Genomic DNA, 22,742 nt, shown 5'->3' on the forward strand with positions numbered 1-22,742 from the left:
GTCAGCAGAAAAAAGGAAGACCCAGAAGGAGATGGATTGACACAGTGGCTGCAACAGTGGGCTCATGCATAACAACAATTTTAAGGATGGTTCAGGACTGGGTAGTGTCTCGTTCTGTTGTGCATAGGTTTGCTATGAGTCGGAACCGACTCCACAGCACCTAATAACGACCACCAGCCTCTAGGTATTGGAAACACTCTCAGGTTTCTGAGCGGAGGCCCCTAGGCCCTGGGCTTCAGCTCCAGCTTCCAGGCCCACTGGGACAGCAACTCTGCTCCCTGGGCTTTTGGCACACCATTCTCCTAGTCCATCTGAATGGCAGCTCCACCCTTAGAAACACCAGAGGCCTTGACTCCACCCTTTGAAACCCTTGAGGTCATGGCCATACCTTTTGAGACTGAGGCACCTTGGCTTCTTATGTTGTCCCTTCAGCTTCTCCTTCCTCGTTTCTTGGCCTCCCGGCTCCTTGGGCCTCATGTCCGCATCTGCCCTCTTGGGGCAAGTGTTCCAAAGCTCAATAGCCCACCAGTAAGTGCCTGGAGGCACCCCACTCCACCAGGAAGCCTCCTGCGAACAGGGAGTCAGCTTTCTTGCTCCGTGGGTTGGCAAGGCTAGCTCCACCAATATATGTCCAGCGGCACCGCACTCTCCCTGGAATCCTCCTGCACAGGCACTCAGCTCTCTCACACCGTGGGTAAGCTCCAGCGCCGTCTCACACTGGTCTCCTGGTTTTGCTGCACCTGGTTCTCTGCCTCTGTCACAACTCTATCCATTCACGGTTTCAAAACCGCTCCCGCATGTTAGGTATCTGTTAGAGCAGCACCCCAATCTTTCAGTTCCAAATTCTGTCATAATCATCTAGTGCTGCTATAACAGAAATACCACAAGTGGATGGCTTTAACAAAAATAAGTTTATTTGCTCACAGTAAATGTTCAAATTCAGGGCGTCAGCTCCAGGGAAAGGCTTTCTGTGTTTCTTTTTGGCTTTGGAGGAAGGTCTTTCTCCTCAGTCTTCCCCTAGACTAGGAGCTTCTCTGCTCAGGAACCCTGGATCTAAAGGCTATGCTCTGCTCCTGGTACTTCTTTCTTGGTGGTATGAGGTTTCCAACTCTCTGCTTGCTTCCCTTTTCTTTTTTCTCTCTGGAGAGAAAAGGTGGTACAGGCCACATCCCAGGGAAACTCCCTTTACGTTGGATATGGGATGTGACCTGAGTAAGGGTGGTGTTACAATCCTACCCTAATCCATTTTAACATAAAATTACAATCACAAAGTGGAGGACAACCACACAATGCTGGGAATCATGGCCCAGCCAAATTGATATATACATTTTGGGGAGGGATATAATTCAATCCATGACAGCTAGTAATACCAGTATTTTTATATTGGCTTTATTTTAGCATTATCTGTTTTCAGAGTCTCTTTCATGTTGATTTCGACCCCGTATTTCTTCCTCAGTCAGTTAGAAGAGACTTCATTCAATACTTTTGAATAATTGTGGGTGGGAGGAGTGGTATACAAACCAAACCTAGCTTAATTTCTGATGAGGGGTTGTTAACTGCAGAAGCAAGGTTAAAGGAGACCATTTTAAGTCACCATGTAAAAAAGCTTGCTAATAGTTCAAGCTGATAAAATGGGATGACTTTGACAGGTCATACAGTCGTTTTTCAAATGAACTGATGATGATCACCATCTAATTCAAGGAATTGGTAGAGAATATTCCTACATTGAATGAAGCATTGTATCTTTAAGACTATTTTTTAACTTTATAATTGTGATGCCTGTATTATAGTAATAATAGCAGAGCTGTTCATCCTTGTAGCTTAGAGTTTGGTGTCTGCTACTACAGCTTCTCAAACCAACCAATTTTTACATTTTGGACTTGTTTAAAATAAATTTTTTTCTCAACTTCTTCCTCCTAATTCAAACTTAAATTTTAGGAGAGAAAATGTGAATTATTTATGGCATTTCAAAAGGTAATGAAACTTATTGAAATGGCTACAGTAGTTATAATAACTCCTTTCTGATACATTGTTAGTTGTCTTGTTCAAGGAGAATCTGAAAAATTATGTAATATATGTAGCATAGATACAAAATCAGGATTGAGGACTCTTAAATAAACGAGGGTGAGAAGCGGGGATCTCTGGGGAAACATCAGACTCTACAGTATATCTAAATCAGACTAATAAGAGGTAGTGTTTCAGGGTAGCATTTACTAATTTGGAAATAGTTTTCCGTGGTGCTTTTTATTTTTTAGAAGGAGCAATAGCAACATCATGATAAAAAGAAAAACACCATTGCCTTTGAGTTTATTCCAACTCATAGCGAACATCATGATAGTATTCTAAAAATTAACATCATTGTCAATATATAAAACAATTCCTTCACTGATGACTTTTCATGTGTCATTAAGAAAACTGCAGTAAGTTTGATAGCTTTCAGTTTTGTTCATGTATGTGTATTAAACAGTGACATAGAATTACCTAGTGGTAAACTGCTATTCATAAGGTTTTCACTGGCTAATGCTTTTCAGAAGTAGACTGCCGGGTCCTTCTTCCTTACAATGAGCAACATCATGATAAACGGAGAAAATGTTGAAGTTGTCAAGGGTTTCATTATACTTGGATCCACAATCAACAGCCATGGAAGCAGCAGTCAAGAAATCAAAAGACACATTGCATTGGGTAAATCTGCTGCAACGGACCTCTTTAAAGTGTTGAAGAGCAAAGATGTCACCCTGAAGACTAAGGTGCGCCTGACCCAAGTCATGGTATTTTCAGTCGCATCATGTGCATGTGAAAGCTGGATAATGAATAAGGAAGACCGAAGAAGAATTGACGCCTTTGAATTGTGGTGTTGGTGAAGAATATTGAATATACCATGGACTGCCAAAAGAAAGAACAAATCTGTCTTGGAAGAAGTGTGGCCCAAATGCTCCTTAGAAGCAGGATTGCGAGACTGCATCTTACATTCTTTGGACGTGTCGTCAGGAGGGATCAGTCCCTAGAGAAGGACATCATGCTTGGCAGAGTACAGGGTCAGTGGAAAAGAGGAAGACCCTCAACGAGGTGGATTGACACAGTGGCTCCAACAATGGGCTCAAGCATAACAACGATTGTAAGGATGGCACAGGACTGGGCAGTGTTTCGTTCTGTTGTGCATAGGGTCGCTATGAGTTGGAACCAACTTGACAGCACCTAACAACAGCAACAACAGTGGTAAACTGAGACATTGAAAAATCTATTCAGAACCTTAAAAAATTTTTGCCTACATCTTCTATCATATAGCCTTACTCCTTTAGAAGTTTGGATAAATCTTTATCCAGAGATACTTATGTTATTGATATTAGAAAAAGCTATTCTAAAACTATTTTTAAAAATAATACATTCCATTTTACTGTAGATTCAGGACATTGGGTATAAAGTTCAATTCTGTTTGTCATCGTGGTAATAGAATGTGGACTTGAATTTTCCTTTGAGGATACTGACTCCTTTTGCCTAACGACTTTAAGCGGCAAAAAATACTGAGTTGTTTTTGCTTTTTGAGGTTTAGGATTATTCAACATTGGCATCAGTATGCAGTGGGTTTGTCATTTCTTTGTATGATTTTTCATGCTCTTTGTTTCCGTAAATACCTAATCCTTTGATATTACGTTTCCTTCTTTCTATTTTTTTCTTGGTATTGATTTGGATTCAGTCAGTTCTGCTGAATTGTTATTATTATTAAGGATCTTTTTGCTCACCTTCTTTTAACATTAAAAAATTTTTATTTGCGGTATATTCAGTAGAAAGGTTATGAAAGACAAATTTAACAAATAACTCATCAAAATTAATAGAATTACAGAATTTGTAGTTCCAGTCAAGATTGTCATTAAGGTGTTACATATTTTAACAGACATTTGGAATACAACAATCACTGTCAGTGTCAATGGAAAGAATGTATTATAAAATTTCTGACATGGGAATAAACAACACTCTAGCAACAAATCTCCCTTTCCTAAACTGAAAACAAAGAGAGGCAATTGCTTCCAATTAAGTTTATCAGCGGTGATCTGCTTGGATAGGGGATGAAATATAAAATTAACTTTGAGTCAAGAATGTTGAAAATAAATTGCCAGTTGTAAAATTGTACCTGTTCTTCTTGGGGTGGGAGGATCTTAAAGTCATGTAACCATTTCTTCATTGTCTTCGAAATCTGATATAGTTAAAGGATCTTTCAGAATTATATTTATTTGTGTTTTTTTTGTTGTTGTTAAAGTTGTGTTTGTCAAAGTCATTCAGATAAGGATGAATTAAACTGAATATCTGATAGCATGTGCCATTGTTCAGTAGCAAATGGAGCAATTTATAAGATCGTATTGAAAGCACATAAACTTCAAGACTGTGATAGACATTGAATGAGGGATCTAAATTTTTTCCTTTCCCTGTTCCAGAGATTTGCTTGAAAGCTATGTGGATTGGTTGGATGTTGTTGATTAGACTTGGTCTCTCATTATCAGTTCCAGTTTGCAGTATAGGAATATCGAAATCTCTTTATTCACAGAATTTTCATTCCTTTTTCCTCAGATGTTTATTTTATGTTATTTGTGGGAAACTTCACTTATCTGGATTATGAAAAATGAACAATTTATCCTTGTTCAATCTTAAATATTGTAAAGATAGTGTTGTAGTCATTTATACCTCTATTGTGACACTATCATTATATTAGTAGAAATATTCCTAGGAATTTTTTAGAATTGAAGAGGTACCTTCTCAAATAGCTACTTTGGGAAATGAAGAAATTCCTTGTCACATGATTTTCTCCTATGCTATGTTGTAGCAATAGATCGCTATTTGCATTGCTTTTAGTGGGGGGTTTTAATTTATTTTCTGAAATACTTTGAAATGCTTCATCTGGATGTTTTCTTACCTCTTTCCTATAAACTAGGTATATATTTTTAAAAATGCACTTGAGGTATTTGCCTCAGGACATAGCTGCCAAGGCCTAAACTCCCCCAATTAAAAGTCAGTATTTCTAGAAACATAACATGTTCTTCTGTGGATGTATTATGATTACATGTTATCTTTGTTCAGCAAGCCCACCTTCCCCCACCTTCAGAGTTTTGTAAATTTTTAAAATTAATTCTCCTACAGACAGTCTTAGTTGCTTGGGTTAGTAAAGATTTCTTAGGACACAAAACTAACAACATTACATTCGTAGAGCATCAGGAACTCTGTACATTGTTGGTGGAAATGCAAGATGTTACAGCTACCTTGAAAAACAGTTTAGCAGTTTCTCACAAAGTTAAACATACACTTATAAATGATTCAGTGATCCCACTTCTAGTTATTTAACCAAGAGAAATTTTAAAATAACATCTACATTAAGACCTGTATGTGAATGTTTATAGCAACCGTATTAACAGATGTCAAAATTTGGGAAAAATCCAAATGTCCCTGAGCAGGAAACAAACAGAATGTATTACATACATACTATAGCAGTAAAAAGGGACATCAGCATGGATGGGAATCTCAAAAGCATTATTCTAAATCAAAGAAAACAAATTGAAAAGGATATATGCTGTTATGGTTCCATTTATTTGTCATTTTTGAAAAAACAAATCTCTAGGAACAGAAATTGGGAAACCCTGGTGGCGTAGTGGTTAAGTGCTATGGCTGCTAACCAAAGGCTCAGCGGTTTGAATCCGCCAGGCGCTCCTTGGAAACTCTATGGGGCAGTTCTTCTCTGTCCTGTAGGGTCGTTATGAGTCAGAATCAACTCGACGGCACTGGGTTTTTTTTTTTTTTTTTTTTTAAAGGAACAGAAATTAGACAAGTGGTTCCCTGGGGAAAGAGGGAAGGCTTGACTGCAAAAGGACATGAGGAAACTTTTTGGAATGATAGAAATATTCTGTATTTGGATTGAGGTTGTGGTTAAAAGACTGTATATATTTATCAAAACTCATAGAATTCCAAAACTAAAAGGCATGAATTTTACTATGTTAATTTTCTCTCACTGAATCTGACCTACATAAATAATAACTCTATAGTTACATGCAGACTTTAGGCAGTATGTATAAAAAAATGATAGTGTTAAACATTTCAAAGGAACCACTCTCCCTGGCTTATTATGTAAAAATCAGAACAGGTCTCTTGAAATGCAAGAGTAAAAAATGTGGCCAAAGCAAACAAAAAACCCCACCAAACCTGTTGCCCTTAAATCCATTCCAGCGCATGGCGACCCCATGTATGTCAGACTAGAACTGTGCTTCATAGGATTTTTAAGGCTGTGATATTTCAGGAGCATATTGCCAGGCCTTTCTTTTGAGGTGCCTCTGGGTGGGTTTGAACCTCCAACCTGTCTGTTAGTAGTTGAGTACTTAAGCATTTGTACCACCCAGGGACTCCTAAAAAATGTGCAGATTAGGTAAATTAAAGTAATGATATAATAATAATTTGGTAGCTATATTCAAAGGGTACATAAACTTTTTGGTATGTTAATACTTTTTCAAGAAAGTAATATTCTCAATAAGTAAACTTAAGTTTTAAAAAAAGTTGACCTCTCAACTTGTAATCTGTTTATATTTTATAAAAGAAAATAAACTTTTGTCCTGTATTCAGAAGATATCCATAATGGTATTCTTGGTGTATTTAAGGATTTTTTGTTTTTGTTTTTATCTTTGTTAGATTATCTGCGTCAAAGTTATGGGCTATCGATGGACTTCAATTCGCCAAACGATTATAATAAATTGGTGCTTTCACTATTATCTGGACTCCCAAATGAAGTGGACTTTGCTATTAATGTATGCACTCTCCTATCAAATGAAAGCAAGCACGTCATGCAACTTGAAAAAGACCCTAAAATCATCACTCTATTACTTGCTAATGCCGGGGTGTTTGACGACAGTAAGTTTTAAGCTGAATATATTATGTGATGATTTTGTAAAAGTTTTACTAGATGGTGTTGGTGTTAGTTGTTGGCTCCAGCTCATGGCAACTACATGTACAACAGAACGAATTGTTGCCTGATGCAGTACCATCTTCACAATTGTTAGTATGCTGACATCCATTACTGGGTCCAGCGTGTTGCAACCTACGGGGCTTATCGTCTGTCATTTATATTGGACAGAATTATGTTATGATCCAAAGGGTTTTCATTGGTTAATTTTGAGAAGTAGATTACCAGCCTTTCTTCCTAGTCTGTCTTAGTCTGGTAGCTCCGCTGAAACCTGTCAACCATGAGTGACCCTGCTTGTATTTGAAATACCAGTGGCATAGCTTCCAGCAAAATAGCAACACTCAAGCTAGTACAGAATGATACACTGACAGATAAATGTTGAGTTATTAGGTAGATGTACACATTTAATACTTGTGAATATTATTCCAAAATAGGTTTTTAAGGAGAAAAGTAGTTTTAATGTTAAATGTAATCAGTATTCTTTATTTGCCTTCATTATATTAAACGCAGTATTTAAGATAATGAATGTTTGAATTTTTAAACTTTAAATATTTGAATAGTGATTTAGTCTCATTAGGGTCTTTGAAATAAAAATCATGAGTTTTTCTTGGGAAATATTTGCATTTTTTAAATTTGAGAGTAATGGTTGTTAGAAAATTCTGATAAAACTAGAACCTGGGAGAAATTATTTTCCAAAGTCTATTTCTGCTAGTGTGTTATGCTTTAGGTCAATATATTTGAAAATTTGCTGCCTAAACAAAATAAAGCTAATCAAATATTGGGTATCTTTTTTACTTATAGGATTTGCCAGAAGTATATTCTATTAAAGGATAAGATATTGAAACATATTGAAATTATTTTTTCATAAGAAACTGTATATATAGCACAGTAGACATAGTCTATGAGAGAATTTCCTGTATTTCACAGATTGATGACTTTGCTTTTATCTTTATATAGCAGAATATTTGCAGATATGTTCATTTTTCTGTAATTGATTTGCTTCAAGTAGTATACTTTCCAAATGTAATTTTATTTGGGATTCTCATAGTAGGATTCCTTGAAATTTGACATATACTTATTTGTCTGAAGATAATTTTGTAAGTTAAACAGAAATGTAAATTAGTTTCTTACCCTGCCTGAAACTGTTCTTGGTTTCGTGGGGGAAGGAAACAAAACCATTACTTCTCAATTTCTGTTGTAACTTTGAAATTTTAAACATGGTGGATTTTTATCTCACCTTCATGTTTTTGATTCCTGATGTTTTGATATTTAAAATGTAACTTTCAGCGTTTAATGTAGAATGTTATTGGAAATAGTATTATATTTTTTAGAAACCTTAAGATGATGCTTTGGAAAGATTGTATATTTTGAACCCACAGTAGTTTTCATTGAAATCTTACCACTTAATTATTGAATAAGGATTACTTATATATGAATAACTTAATTTGTGTATTTGATAGAAATAATCTATCAGTTTTCCTTTCTTGAGGCATTAAATAAAAGCCTATATCATTATGCAATGTAGCAATTTAAAACATTGGTAAGTAAGTAAATACTTTTTAAGGGTGTTTCTGTCATTCCAACAGGGTTAGCAGTTTAGTTCTAGGGTACATAGGGACTTTATATAGACCTTATAACAGTGGTTTTGCATTATGAAAAGAATGCTCTTTCAGTTTGAGGGCTGTAGATGTGTTTGACTTAGGGTTCTGAAAGGTTTTGATTTTTTAAGACATTGAATATTAATTAAGGGGTAAATGTAGTTGCCTTTCCTTTAGAAACTGTGGTATGTTAACACATTTTATGTGTTTGAAGAAGCATAACAAAAATTCCATGCAACAAAAAATGTAGTTTCTCCATCTTCTTATTTCCATCCAGTATTTTCCCTATGAAGTTTTCTTCAAAGGGTCCCCCCAGCACACACTAAAAACAAACAAAATCTTATCCCTCTGTAGTGGTGTGTGGGTTTCGTTTTTCTGATTAAGCTGCTACTTACATGTAACTTTGTTATTTTACAGAATTCTTTGGGCTATTATAGATAATATAAAAACGTTCACATCTGTTTTTTATGTAATTTCCTCAGGACCTTAGTATCAATATTAAAATTCATTAATAAATATAATTCTTGGCCTATTTCTTACCTTTTAAAATATTTTTCCAATGAAAGTTGTTATTCCAACCTAAGTAATTTACAAACTTTATTTTATTCAATATTAAGTAAATAATAGATCTGTACTTAAAGGGGTGTTACAAAAATTAAATAAAAATTAAATCTTTCCTATAGAAAATATATCCATTTATTATGCTTGTTATGACATGGCCAATAATGAGGCTTAATTTTGTTTTCCTAAGGATTGACATTTGTAAAAACTAGTTTTTTTCTTTGTTGTTGTTAACAGTTGCCACAAAATTATTTTCTTTCTATTTTTCTAAAGCAGTGAGTTTCATTATTGAATTAATCTAATAGGTGATGAAGCACTTAACTAATGTCTAAAGTAGAATATATATTTACAGTTTGGACATTTGTGTCATACTATTTTACTGCCTCGTCCCTTAACCAGAAAAAGAGCTAGCAACATAAAAGAGCGAAAGATGATATATGCCTATGTGCCTCAACCTTTTCTGGGGGAATGGGGGCCACAGGTGTGGGAATAGAGTATTATTAAGAAGGTTTCAAAACTGGATGGTTTGACTTTTCTCTTCAAACAGCTTTATCAAGAAACACGAACAAGCGGTAGGTCTAGGAATTTTCTTAAGGAAAGTTAACATTTGTGGAAATTATTTCCAAATAATGTCTTGCCATATATTATTTGAAGTACAAATTATATGATTATATCTGAAATTAATATGAAGATTTTTAATTATAAAATCTGGCAATCATTACAATAACACGAGCAATAGAAGGAACTTTTTTTTAATAGTACTCTTCTTTATTGTCTGTAAAGCCATTACAAAAATGAGTTGTGGATATTTAGTTTGTTAGGGACATAAAAATTTTAACTCCTTTAATTAAAAAAGGAAAAGCATTTTTTAAAAGATTATCATGACTTTCTATAATTTACTATTTGAAAAAATCCTAGTGAATAACATCTTAAAATGTAGTTTTACGGTTTTTCCAAGCCTGCGTATTATTAAAGAGTTAAATGAAAAAATTAATTCCATTAAACTGAATGTACTATTAAATTTTAAAGCTTTAGGATCCTTTTCTACTGTATTTGGAGAAGAGTGGAAGGAGAAGACGGATAGAGATTTTGTTAAGGTAATTTACATAAATTAAAATGTTGAACCATTGAGTTACATGTAGCCAAGGGTCAAAGTATCAGTGATTGCTCATTTTATATACAGGATGCTATCTGTATTTTTATCTTTAACATAATACATAAAGATAACTGTTAACAAGTTGTGATTAAGTTTTTTTTTTGGAATATCTAATGAACATAAAGTTGTTATTTTGTTATACACTGATTTCTGAGAATGCTGGAGACTTGTTTGAAGAAGCAGTCTCTATCAAGTAATAGTAAGATTTTTCCAGTAACATTTTACTTAAAACGTGAAATTACAGTATCGCCACATAGTGAAAAACATACTAAATTATAAAACTTATTAAAGCTAAAAGTATATGAGGTGAATTATATTTTATGGGGTGAGATGCTTGATTTTAAACATTGTTAGTCTTTAGTTTGCTGACTGTCAAAAACTACTGCTAATGACAAGGTTCTACCAATCAGTAACTTTTGACTCTTTTCCAGCAGTCTCTCTTAAGTGCTATAAGTTGTTTTTAGGAATAGTAATGCATCAAGACATTTTCGAAAGTGTAATGAAAACTACCATGACTTCTTGAATTCTTTTTTTAGATGTAAGCTTTTTGTATCTTGAGTGCTGCCAGGTTATAATTTTGGTTTCTACCTAATACTACCACTGAAGAATTTTTTTTTAATGTAGTAACTTTTCTTTACCTAAGAAGAATATAAAAGAGTTACAGTTAATCACTCAGCATCATTGCCTTATTTCAAAATTTTATATTAGATATCATATACATTTCTTTAAATTGTAACATGTAAAAATACTGTTATTTCTTTTCAGTGAACAATTAAATGTTTATATGGACTGCATATTAAACACATTACATAGTTATCTTTTACCATTGTAGAATAGTTCAAACAATGTAAGTGTCTACGATATATAGTCTCTCTGGAGATGTATATATGAGTTTTATTTTAATGAACTGGTAATGCTTGAGTTAACAGTTAAATAGTGGAAGAAGAGACAGAAAAAATGTTTTCATGGTTTTATAAAAATATTGGATGTGCATTGTGGAAGAGTTAGAACACACATAATTAAAGGTGGAAATGAAAACCACCGTTAATCCCACTCGTCCTGAAATGGGCGCTTTGTTTACATACACTCATCAGATGTTTTCTGTGTTAATAACATTTAAAAGCAAAAATTGCCTTCTGAACTTAATTTGTAACCCACCCTTTTTACTTAATTATGAACTTTTCTTTTCATCTAAGATTTTAAAGATTTTAATGGCTGCTTATTTCATATTATAGATGTTCCATAATTCATATCAGCAATCCAAATTCTTAGAAATTTAGGTTGTTTACATGTTTTATTTTTTAAACTTTGCTAGGACAAATATACTTACAGCCAAGTCTTTGAAAATACTTAGAATTTTTTCTTAGGCTAAATTCCAAAAAGTTAAATTTCTGAGTGAAAGATTCTGTTAAATCGTTTAATAAAAATATACTGCCTTAATTGAATTTTAAGGAAATTTATTTTTCATATTGTTATGCTAAATAAATTTACATCTAAAAATAACCAGACCTTATGTTATAATCAATTAAAAGTTTGATGATACCCTATTAGTATCTTAAAAATACTTTATTTTAGAGGGAAAAGAAGTTTTGAACTATTTTACTTGGTTGCGTGTATTTTAAATTGTTCCACAAATTCATTCCTGCAGATATTTACTGTGCACTTTCTATATGCTAATAGTTTTCTGCTTTCAGAGAATTTTCATTCTAGTTAGAAAGACAGACAATAAAAAGTAAACAATATAGTCTGAGATTTCCACAATTACTGTGAAGAAAATAAATCAGGGTAATGTATTAGAGAGTTACAAGACACATAGCATGGGAAGTAAGATTAGATAGTATAGTCAGGAAAGGCTCTCTTAAGGAGGTAAAACATCTGATGATTTTTGGTAGATTTGAATGATAATAAGAGACTAGCCATGCAGAGATATACAGGAACAGCTTTAAAGGCAGACGAAATAGCAAATACAAATCCCCTTAGATAAGAACAAACATAGTTTGAGGTATAGAAAGTATGCTTTTGTGACACTACCAGTAAAAGGACAGTGGCCGCTGATGAATGCATGTTTTAATTGTTTGTTCAGTTAAGAGAAAATTCTTATTAATGCCAAAATATGTATTTGTTGTATTGGTGAATATATTAAAACCAAGCTTTAGGATATGTTGAAATTTTTAAATATATGTTTATTTTATGCCTGACTCCCTTAAGTAAATTTTTTAATTAAATTATAACATATACTTAGGAAAGTGCATATAAGAGTAAAACTCACTAAATATTTTACGAAGTGAATACACCACTATGATCAGCACCCAGATCTAGAAACAACATTACCAGCACCCTTAAAGCTCTCCCACTCATGTCCTCTTTCAGACACTTACTCTTCTACTTCCTCACCTGTCCTCCCAACTCCCCCAGTGCTACCTACCTCTGGCTTCTTTTTGTTTAATGTTTTGTTCGTGAGAGATTCATCTATGTTGTTGCAAGTATTTGTACTTCATTCATTCTGACTGTTGTGTAGTATTCCATTGTATGAATGTATATAGCAATTCATTTTTCCATTCTATTTCATCTTACTTGGAGTTCTCTAAACTTCTTGAATTTGTAGGTTCATGTTCTTCATCAAGTTTGGGAAGTTTTCTGCCAGTATTTCTTCAAATAGTCCTTCCCTATTTCTTCATTAGGGATTCCTGTGATGTGTATGTTCCTATGCTTGATGTTACCGTAATTCCCTTAAACCGTGCTCAGCAGCCTTGAGCCTCCTTCCATTTTGTTCCACAGCCTCCATAATTTCAACTGTCTTATCCTCTGTTTCACCGATTCTTTTGCCTGATCAAACTGGTTGTTCAATTCTTTCAGTGTGTTTGTCATTTTTGTTATTGTCTCTTTCAGTTCCATTGTCAGTGTTCGCATTCTTTGTATAGTGTCTCTCTTTTTAAATCTCATTTTGTTCATGCATCATTTTCCTGATTTTCTTTACTTTTTTTGTCTTTGTTTTATTAAGTTCTTTAAACTTGTTTAATATTTTTGTATTATATATTCTTCTGTTCATTGGCGCCCCCCCAGTGGTGCAGTGGTTAAGAACTTGACTGCTAACCAAGAGATTGGTAGTTCTAATCCACCAGCCGCTCCTTAGAAACCCTATGGGGCAGTTCTACTTTGACCTATAGGGTCTCTATGAGTCAGAATCAATTTGATGGCAGTGGGTTTGTTTTGGGGTTATTCTTTTCATTATTCAGGCTTCCATAGATGCGATTCTTCTTCCTTTGGTTCACTTCGGATGAGCCATTGTATCCATTTTCTTTATATATCTTGTAATTTTTTGTTGAATCAGGGGCATTAGTATTTTATAGGGTATTAGCTTTCTCAGCTCTCCCCAGATTGAGTGCTTTTGACAACACTTCTTTATGCAAGAAACTCGTAGATGGTAGAACCTTCAAGACCTTACTTACCACCACCTCTCCTTCTCTACTTTTACTAGGATTTGAAAAATCCAGACTGAAGTTTCTTTCTTTCAGTATCTCCCAAACAATAGAAGACATGTGCTAATCTACCTGTCCCCCAGTGGGCAGTCTTTCATTGGTTATCACTCCCTCCCTTGCTGTATGTGAGTTGCATTTTCATGACCACATTTTTAGTTAGAGAGCCCACACCTAATGAACCATCAGTAGGGCTAGAAATGGGGCTGGGTATAATCCTCCATTCATGGTTCCCTTCCTTGCTGTATGAGGGCCACTTATATCTGAGATGTAAGTTCAAGGAGCTCAGGCAAGCAGTAGGTGAATTGCTTGAGACCACAGCAGCCTTTCCACTAGCGAGACAGACAGGATAGGCATACCTTGAACAGACTTGGAATTTAGAGCCAGATCTGGGGTTTTTTTTGCCTGTACATAGGCAGGTGTTATGTTGGCTGCAGGTGCCACTTCCATAATCAGCAGGAGCCAGAAGGAGGAGGGGCGTGGACAGTGTGAGAAATAGTGTTCCTACTGTATGAGACTCATTGTTAATACATGTCTGTCTACAGGCTTTTACTGCTGTTCTCTGCCCACTGATTTAGAGTTCCTATGGGCCAATTAAGTATTTCTTTCTTTTTTTTTTTTTTTTTAATAATTGTGCTTTAAGTGAAAGTTTACAAACTAAGTCAGTCTCTCACACAAAAACTTATATACACCTTGCTACATTCTCCCAGTTGCACTTCCCCTAATGAGACAGCCTGCTCCCTCCCTCCACTCTCTTTTTGTATCCATTTTGCCAGCTTCTAATCCCCTCTACCCTCTCATCTCCCCTCCAGGCAGGAGATACCAACATAGTCTCAAGTGTCCACCTGATCCAAGAAGCTCACTCTTCACCAGCATCCCTCTCCAATCCATTGTCCAGTCCAATCCATGTCTGAAGAGTTGGCTTCGGGAATGGCTCCTGTCCTGGGCCAACAGAAGGTCTGGGGGCCATGACCACCGGGGTCCTTCTAGTCTCAGTCAGACCATTAAGTCTGGTCTTTTTATGAGAATTTGGGGTCTGCATCTTACTGCTCTCCTGCTCCCTCAAGGGTTCTCTGTTGTGTTCCCTGTCAGGGCAGTCATTGGTGGTAGCCAGGCACCATCTAGTTCTTCTGGTCTCAGGATGATGTAGTTTCTGGTTCATGTGGCCCTTTCTCTTGGGTTCATAATTACCTTGTGTCCTTGGTGTTCTTCATTGTCCTTTGATCCAGGTGGGTTGAGACCAATTGATGCATCTTAGATGGCTGCTTGCTATCGTTTAAAACCCCAGACTCCCCTCTTCAAAGTGGGAAGCAGAATGTTTTCTTAATAGATTTTATTATGCCAATTGACTTAGATGTCCCCTGAAACCATGGTCCCCAACCCCTGCCCCTGCTATTCTGGCCCAGTTATGTATTTCTTATTGTATTTTCTTTCTTTTTTTTTGGTGATTGTACTTTATTTATTATTGTAGTTTACATGAAGGTTTATAGAACAAACTAGCTTCTCATTAAACAACTAGCGCACATATTATTTTGTGACTTCGGTTACCAACCCCACAATGTATCAACACTCTCCCCTTCTCGACCTTGGGTTCCCTATTACCAGCTTTCCTGTCCCTTCCTGTCTTCTAGTCCTTGCCCCTGTGCTGGTGTGCCCCTTTAGTCTCGTTTTGTTTTATGGGGCTGTCAGATCTTCAGATGAAGGGTGAACCTCAGGAGTGACTTCATTACTGAGCTAAAACGGTGTCCCAGGGCCATACTCTCAGGGTTTCTCTGTTCTCTGTCAGGCCTAGTAAGTCTGGTCTTTCTTTTTGAGTTAGAGTTTTGCTCTATATTTTTCTCCAGCTCTGTCTTGGACCCTCTGTTGTGATCCCTGTCAGCAGTTGGTGGTGGTAGCCAGGCACCGTCTAGTTGTACTAGACTCGGTCTGGTGGAGATTGTGGTAGTTGTGGTCCACTAGTCCTTTGGACTAGTCTTTCCCTTATGTCTTTAGTTTTCTTCATTCTGCCTTGCTCCCAACGGGGTGAGATCAGTGAAGTATCTTAGATGGCCACTCACAAGCTTTTAAGACCCCAGACATTACTCATCAACTCTTACCTTTGTATTTTAGATGAATTTTTTGTAAACAGCATGTATTTGGACTTTGTTTATTCCCAGCATGACAAACTTTGCTTTTAAATTACTGTACCTATTCCATTTAATTTAATTTTTTTGTATATTTGTGTTTAAGTGTTTTGAATTGTTTTCTGTATGATATGCCTGTTCTTTTCTTCCCCTGCTTTCTTACCTTTTTCTAAACTGATTTGTCTGGGCATTATTACTCAAATTTTCCTCCTCTATTAGTTTGATAGTTACACCCTCTTTCACTGTTCTCTCATTGTTTACACTAGAGATTATAACTTTAATGTATAGTACTTTAGCAAATTAGTACTTTTCTACCTCCTGGATTATGTACAAACTCTAGAAGAACTCGTTGTCTGTTTTGCTCACTCTTGATTTAGATGCTACTTCTGTTATTTGCTCTTTTTTAGGCTTTTGAAGATGAAATCTTACACTATTGGTTTTAAACTTTTCTTGTCTAAACAGCATTTAAAGCCACAAATTTCCTTATGAAAATTACTTTAGCTACATTCCTCAAATTTTGTAATGTTAAGTTTTCTTTGTGACTTAGTTCAAGATACTTTCTCTTTTCCCTTATTTTTTTTCTTTGTTGCATTGGTTATTTAGAAGTATGCTGTTTAATTTCCAAATAGCTGTGCATTTTCCACCTGGCTTTTATTGTTATTATTGATATCTAATGTAATTGCGTTGTGGTCAAAGAACATAATCTATATAACTTCAGTCCTTTAAAATTATTCATGATTTTTGTAATGGCCTGGCTTGTATTCTTTCTTGGTGTGTGTGGTGTGTGCTCGCAAAAGAATGTGTGTTTTGCTATTGATGGATGTGATGTTTATTAATATTAATTAAGTAAAGCTGTTTGAGAGTGTTAGTCAAGACCTCTGTATCATTGCTGCTTTTCTGTCTGACAGCTCTGTAATTTTCTGAGAGATAAGTCTTAAATCACTACTGTAATTATCAACTTGTTATATATCCCCTTTTAGTTGTACGTTTTTTCTTCATGTACTTTGAAGCTCTATTGTTTGTTGGATATGCATTTAGGATTATTATGTTTTCTTGATGAATTTAACCTTTTTATCATTATAAAATATCCCCTCTTATCTCTGGTAACATCTCTTGTTCTGATAATATAGGTATACCAACTTTTCCATGATAAATTTTTTCCCATCCTTTTACTTTACTTTTCACCTGTGTTTTTCAATGTAGTGTTTCTTATACACAGCATATAGATGGGTCTTGCTTTTTTTCCCCCTCTGTCCAACAATTTCTGCCCTTTATTCAGTGTATTGAGACCATTTGTACTTGATGAAATTAAAGATATGGTTGAGTTTTGGCCTTTTCAGCTTTTTTGCCTCCGAAAATTTGATATTGTCTTTATGTTTGATGGATGTTTTCACTGGATATAAAATTTTAGGTTTTAGATTTTCTCTGAACACTGTTAAAGATTTCATTGTCACCTGGCCTGCATTGTTTTAGACAAGAAGTCAGTCATTTTTCTTCAGTGTATAATGTGTTTTCTCTGACTGCTTTAAGGTATTCTCTTTATCATTGGTGGTTTGTTTGTTTATGACATGCCTTGTGATTTTCTTTGTGCTTGCCTTGCTTTGGGTTCATTTAGCTTCTTAGATCTAAATGGTGGCTTGCTATATTTCATCAAATTGGAAGTTTTTTGGCAATTATTCCATTTTTTTTCTTCCCCTCCCTATTCTCTGGGACTACATTTATATATGTATTTAAAAAAAAAAAGAAACCCACCCTTTGCCATTGAGTTGATTCTGACACATAGCGATCCTTTAGGACAGGGTTTCCAAGGAGTGGCTGGTGGATTCAAAGCACTGAGCTTTTCGCTAGCAGCCAGGCTCTTCACCATTGCGCCACCAGATTTCCTCACATATATTAGACCACTGATATTATTCTGTAGGTCACTCAGGCTGTGTTAACTTTTTTACTCTTTTTCTCTGTATACTTCATGGTGGAAAGTTTCTATTTTTTCTTCATCTCGTTTTTTTGCCCTAGTTAAGCCTATGTATCAATTTTTTGTCATTTCAGATGTTTTTCAGTTTTAGAAGTTCCATTTAGTTTTCTTTTATATCATCCATTTCTGTCCTAATTATGTTCATATTTCCCTTTAAATGCTTTGAGTATATTTAATAATAGTTGTTTTAAAGTCCCTGTCTACTAATTCCATCATCTTTATTACTTTTGAGTCTGTTTCTATTGACTAATTTTTCTCCTGATTATGGGTCACATTTTCCAGTTTTTCTATATGTCTGGCAATTTTTAGTTAGACATGGATATTTTAAGTGTTGCATTGTTTGTTAAGTGTCCGAATTTTGTTGTCTTTCAAGAATATTGAATTTTGTTCTAGCAGACTATTAATTGATAATATGGATCGTCTTGATCCTTTGGAGGATTATTTTTAAGCTTTGCCGTGGCAGAGAGAAACTAGCCTTTTCTTTATGGGTAGTTCATTCATACTCCTGAAGTGTTATTTTCTGGGATATATTTCAGTGAGCTGGAGTATAATCAACTTTCTGAGAATTGTTCGGCAGAAAACTTCCCAGTACTATATTTTTATGCAAATAATGTATGCGTTATACTTTTTTTTTTTTTTTTGCAACTGCGAACCCAACCCCCTTCATGCATTATTTTCGTAGATACTCTATGCATGTTGTATGTGTGGGTGCATTATTTACCAAAAATATGGTAGTTCTCCCCCCTTCCTTTGGGGGGTGCCTAGTATTATGGATTTTTGCCCTACACATGTGCAGTCTAGTACTAAGCAGTAGACTTAAGGTGATCCTTTTGCAGATTCATTTTTCTCTGCATCACCCCCTCCTTTTCTACAGATTTGCTCTGCAAATTCTAACCGTCTTAATTTCACTGAACTCATATATGTCTCCTCAACCTAGCAACATGTATAATCTCTTTAGTTTTCCCTTCCCTTTTTTTTTTTTTTTTTAACCATAGTGTAGAAAGTGTGTCCAGTTAGAAACCTGTGGCATTCACTGGGCTCATCTCATTTGTTTCCGTTCACTCAACATTTGCTATCAGGCGCACTGCCTGTTGTCTAATCTCTGAAAACAATTGTCTTGTTTATACTGGTTTATGGTTTTGTTTTCTAGTGCTACTGTAACACAAATACCACAAGTGGGTGGCTTTGAAGAGCATACATTTATTTTATCACATTTCAGAAAACAGGAAGTCCAAAATCAGGGCAGCAGATGTAGGTGAAATCTCTCTTGAAGCGGTGAGGGGGGCGGGGAGTGGATTATTGTCTCTTTCAGCTTCTGTAACTCCAGGTTTCTCATGCTCTTGTCGATCTTCATGTGGAATCCATCTTGTCCTGATTTGTGCTTGCATTGTAATCTGCTCTTTTTATATATCTCAGAAGTAATTAGGTTTAGGACACACTCTGCACTGATATTGCCTCATATCATAACAAAAAAGAAACAAAAAGCCAAACCCACTGCCATCGAGTCTATTCCGACTCATAGCGACCCTATAGGACAGAGTAGAACTGCCCCATAGAGTTTCCAAGGATTACCTGGTGGATTTTAACTGCCAACCCTTTGGTTAGCAGCCATAGCACTTAACCACTACACTACCAGGATTTCCATATCATAGAAAGTCTTATTCCTAAATGGAATTACAACCATAGGCACTGGGGTTGGGGTCCAACACATTTTTGGGGAGATACAGTTAAATCCATAACAGTCAGGATAAGCCTGGTAGTAAAAAAAAAAAACACATGGCAACCCCATGTGTTACAGAGTAAAACTGCTCCATAGGATTTTCTTGGCTGAAATTTTCATGGAAGCAAGTTGCCAGACTTTTATCCACAGTGCTGCCGGGTGACTTAAAACCATGAACCTTTAGTTTAGTGGTCCATTGAAATCGTTTGTGACACCAAAGGACATTGTGGTACCAGTTACAGTTAGTGTAAAGTCTCTTCAAAGTAATTTTCCTAAATTTTAATTTGGTCTGTATTTTTACCCTGTAAGACATTAACTTTTCTGTTTTATACATTTAATGTTCATTTTTATTTAACCGCATCTATGGTTTTTTTATGTTATTTTATTTTTAGTGCAGGTTTTCTGGTAATGAAGTTTTTCGGTTTTTGTCAGAAAATGTCTTTATTTCACTTTCACTCTTTAAAAACAATTTCAGTTTATAACGATTCTAGGTTGATATTTTCTCTTTCACTGAGAAGATATCCATGTCTTTTGACCTCTGTTATTTCCGTTACAAATTCTGCTGTCATTTCATTTGTTGTCCTTTTTAAGGTAATCTTTCCTTTTTTTTTTTTTTTTTCCTTTATCTACAATTAAAATTTTTTCTTTGTCTTTGCTCTTCAGGGTTTTCTTATGATGTGCCTAAACATATTTTTTTAATATTTCTTTGAGTTTGTAGTGCTTATTAAAGTTGATGTCTTTTAATTGTTTTAGAAAATACTCTGTCCTTAGCTCTTCAAATATTATCTCTGCCCCATTCTCTCTCCATCCTCAGTGTAGAAATGTTGGTGCAGGGGTGTCAGACCTCTTTTTCTAACTTAATAAGGAGAGAGGGGAGTCATTATCAGGATCAACAGCCCAAGGCTGATTGCTATGAGGCAGAGGCCAGATAAGCCTTCACCCTCAACCTTTTTACCAATTTTGATACCAGCCATCCCTCCCAAGGAACTTTCTACTTCTCTGCTGGGTTTGATAATTCATTGCAGTGGCCACACAGAATTCTCAGACCATATCTGTAGTTAAGAGGTTTATTGTTAGGTAAGTAACAGGTTACAATTCAGGATACGGTTCTTTGATCAGGACAGCTTCTTCTCAGCCTTGCCTGTAGGCTGGCCTCTCTCCTGGCCCTTACCCTCTCAGCCTGACCTCTGCCCTTCTCAGGCAAGTGTTACAAAGCTCTTTAGCTCTACCAGTAAGTTCCCAGGGGCACCCAACTCTGCCAGTAAGCCTTGGCCTGAAGTCACTCAGCTCTCTTGCTCCCTGGGTCTGCATACCCACTGGGAACCACCTGGCTCGTAGGCCAGGGGCCCACTGCTTCATCTTGTACCAGCATCCTGGTTCTGATACTGCCATTTCTCTGCTGCCGCTTCTTGCTGTCTTTCACTGTCTCTGGTGTTATAGCTCTCTCTTTCTCTGTCTCCCAGGTATTGGAGGTTCTCAGCATAGGGACTCCTGGTCCACAGGACATGCTCCTCTCCTGTCTCTTCTTGGTCGTAGTCAGGTGCCCCCTATTTCACCTTTGGGATGGCTCATTTTAAGGCTAGTAGGGTGGCAAAACATACCAATTCCCTGTTTAGGGTTCCATAAACCTTATTTGCATGGTCCTACCCCACAAGAGTGTCATGCACCTTTTCAAATTATTAGCAAGCTATCCAATCCCTTTGGTGGGCCACAAGCACCTTATTTGCATAGTCCCACCCAGTCATTTGGTGGGAGTTACAAGACCTTGGTGAGAAAGCCCATATAAAAGCAATCCATTGCACCATGGCCACCCTCTGACTTTTCTCCAAATAAATTGGTGTCAAATGCTTTGTCTTCAACCTCACTAAGTCTCACTTCCACTGGCTCAGTTCTGCTCCTATGAGTTTCTTTTGAGTTGTCTAATTCTGAAATTTTATTGTTAATATTTTAGGTTTCTATTTGCTGTCACCCTGTGGATTCTAGCATCCTGTTAAATTTGTTGTTCTGATCTTGTATAGCTTTCCTAAATCCCTCTGTCGTTTTGTCTGTATGTCCCCGGGCTTGGTCTGAGTTTTGACTTGTCTGCTTCCTGATCTCTTGAAGAGTTGTGTGTATTAATCTTCTGAATTCTATCTCCAGTAATTCCAAGACCTTCTCTTTCTCCAGAAGGTTTCCTGGTTCTTTGTTTTGGCCACTTGTTGGAACCATCTTGATCTGCTTCTTTATGTGATTTGATATGGACTGTTGTCTCCGAGCCATCGATAAGTTGTTATATTTGTTTATTGTATGTTTGCTTACTGTTTTGTTTTCCTTTGATACGGCTGAATAGGCTGGGCGTGTGAGCTACTTTGATTATTGGCATCTTTGAAGCTCTCATATCCTGTCACCAGGTGGTTAGAGCTGCTACTAGGTGTGTGAGCCCAGGAGTTTGTTTACATTTCTTATGTGGATTCAGCTCAGGTGTCCAGGCTGTAGGTCACCAAGTATGTGGTGCAAGCTCTCACCTACAATCCAAGACAGGCAGGGCTACATAGGGGTGATTGGAGCAGGCACAGGTATGTTGCAGTAGGGGGCTGTGTGCTGAGCAAGGTAAGGGGCTGATAGCTGTCCCTGAGTGCTTAGGTGGAAGGAATGTCTCTGTCCCCTAGAGTGTGTAGGTGGGTAGGTTTTGTAGCTGGAGTTTGGGCACCTGATGCTGTTGGCTGTAATGACTGGGGAGGGAAAAACATTGCCATCGAGTTGATTCTGACTAATAACGACCCTATGGGACAGAGTAGAACTTCTCCACAGGGTTTCCAAGGAGCGCCTGGTGGATTCAGACTGCCAGCCTTTTTGGTTAGCAGCCGTAACTTTTAACCACCACACCACCAGGGTTTCCTTGAGACGATTAATGCAATAACAGTTTTAGGTTCAGTCACTGTACTCCAGTCCAGTAGTGCCTCCCCCTTAGTCTACACTTTTACACTTACAATTTCTACAGTTACAGTTTTTACAATCATAGTTAACCCTGTTAATAATCAACACTCAACCTGAATCAAATAGTCCTATCAGCATCTTCCTCAACCCTCTCTTCCCCAGACCCATCAGGAAAAGAGGAAACTATTCAGTGGGAATCCTCCCTTGTCTCCCTTATTTTGAATGTGAGCACACCTACAAAGCATGTAAGCCAGCCACTTCATGCCTTATCTCCCCCCATTTTAGA

General features: G+C 36.4%; 1 protein-coding gene across 1 annotated transcript in view; it reads left to right on the forward strand.

Annotated features, from left to right (window-relative positions):
• Positions 1-22,742, forward strand: part of ARID2 (AT-rich interaction domain 2) — a 231,873-nt gene that overhangs the window by 123,505 nt on the left and 85,626 nt on the right. The window contains exons 5-6 of the mRNA XM_049882898.1: positions 6,664-6,882; positions 10,123-10,190. Of these exons, the coding sequence (XP_049738855.1) occupies positions 6,664-6,882; positions 10,123-10,190 (287 nt within the window). The remainder of the gene's footprint in view (positions 1-6,663; positions 6,883-10,122; positions 10,191-22,742) is intronic.

This window comes from Elephas maximus, chromosome 4, assembly GCF_024166365.1.
Source record: "Elephas maximus indicus isolate mEleMax1 chromosome 4, mEleMax1 primary haplotype, whole genome shotgun sequence".
In the NCBI taxonomy this organism is placed as follows: domain Eukaryota; kingdom Metazoa; phylum Chordata; class Mammalia; order Proboscidea; family Elephantidae; genus Elephas; species Elephas maximus.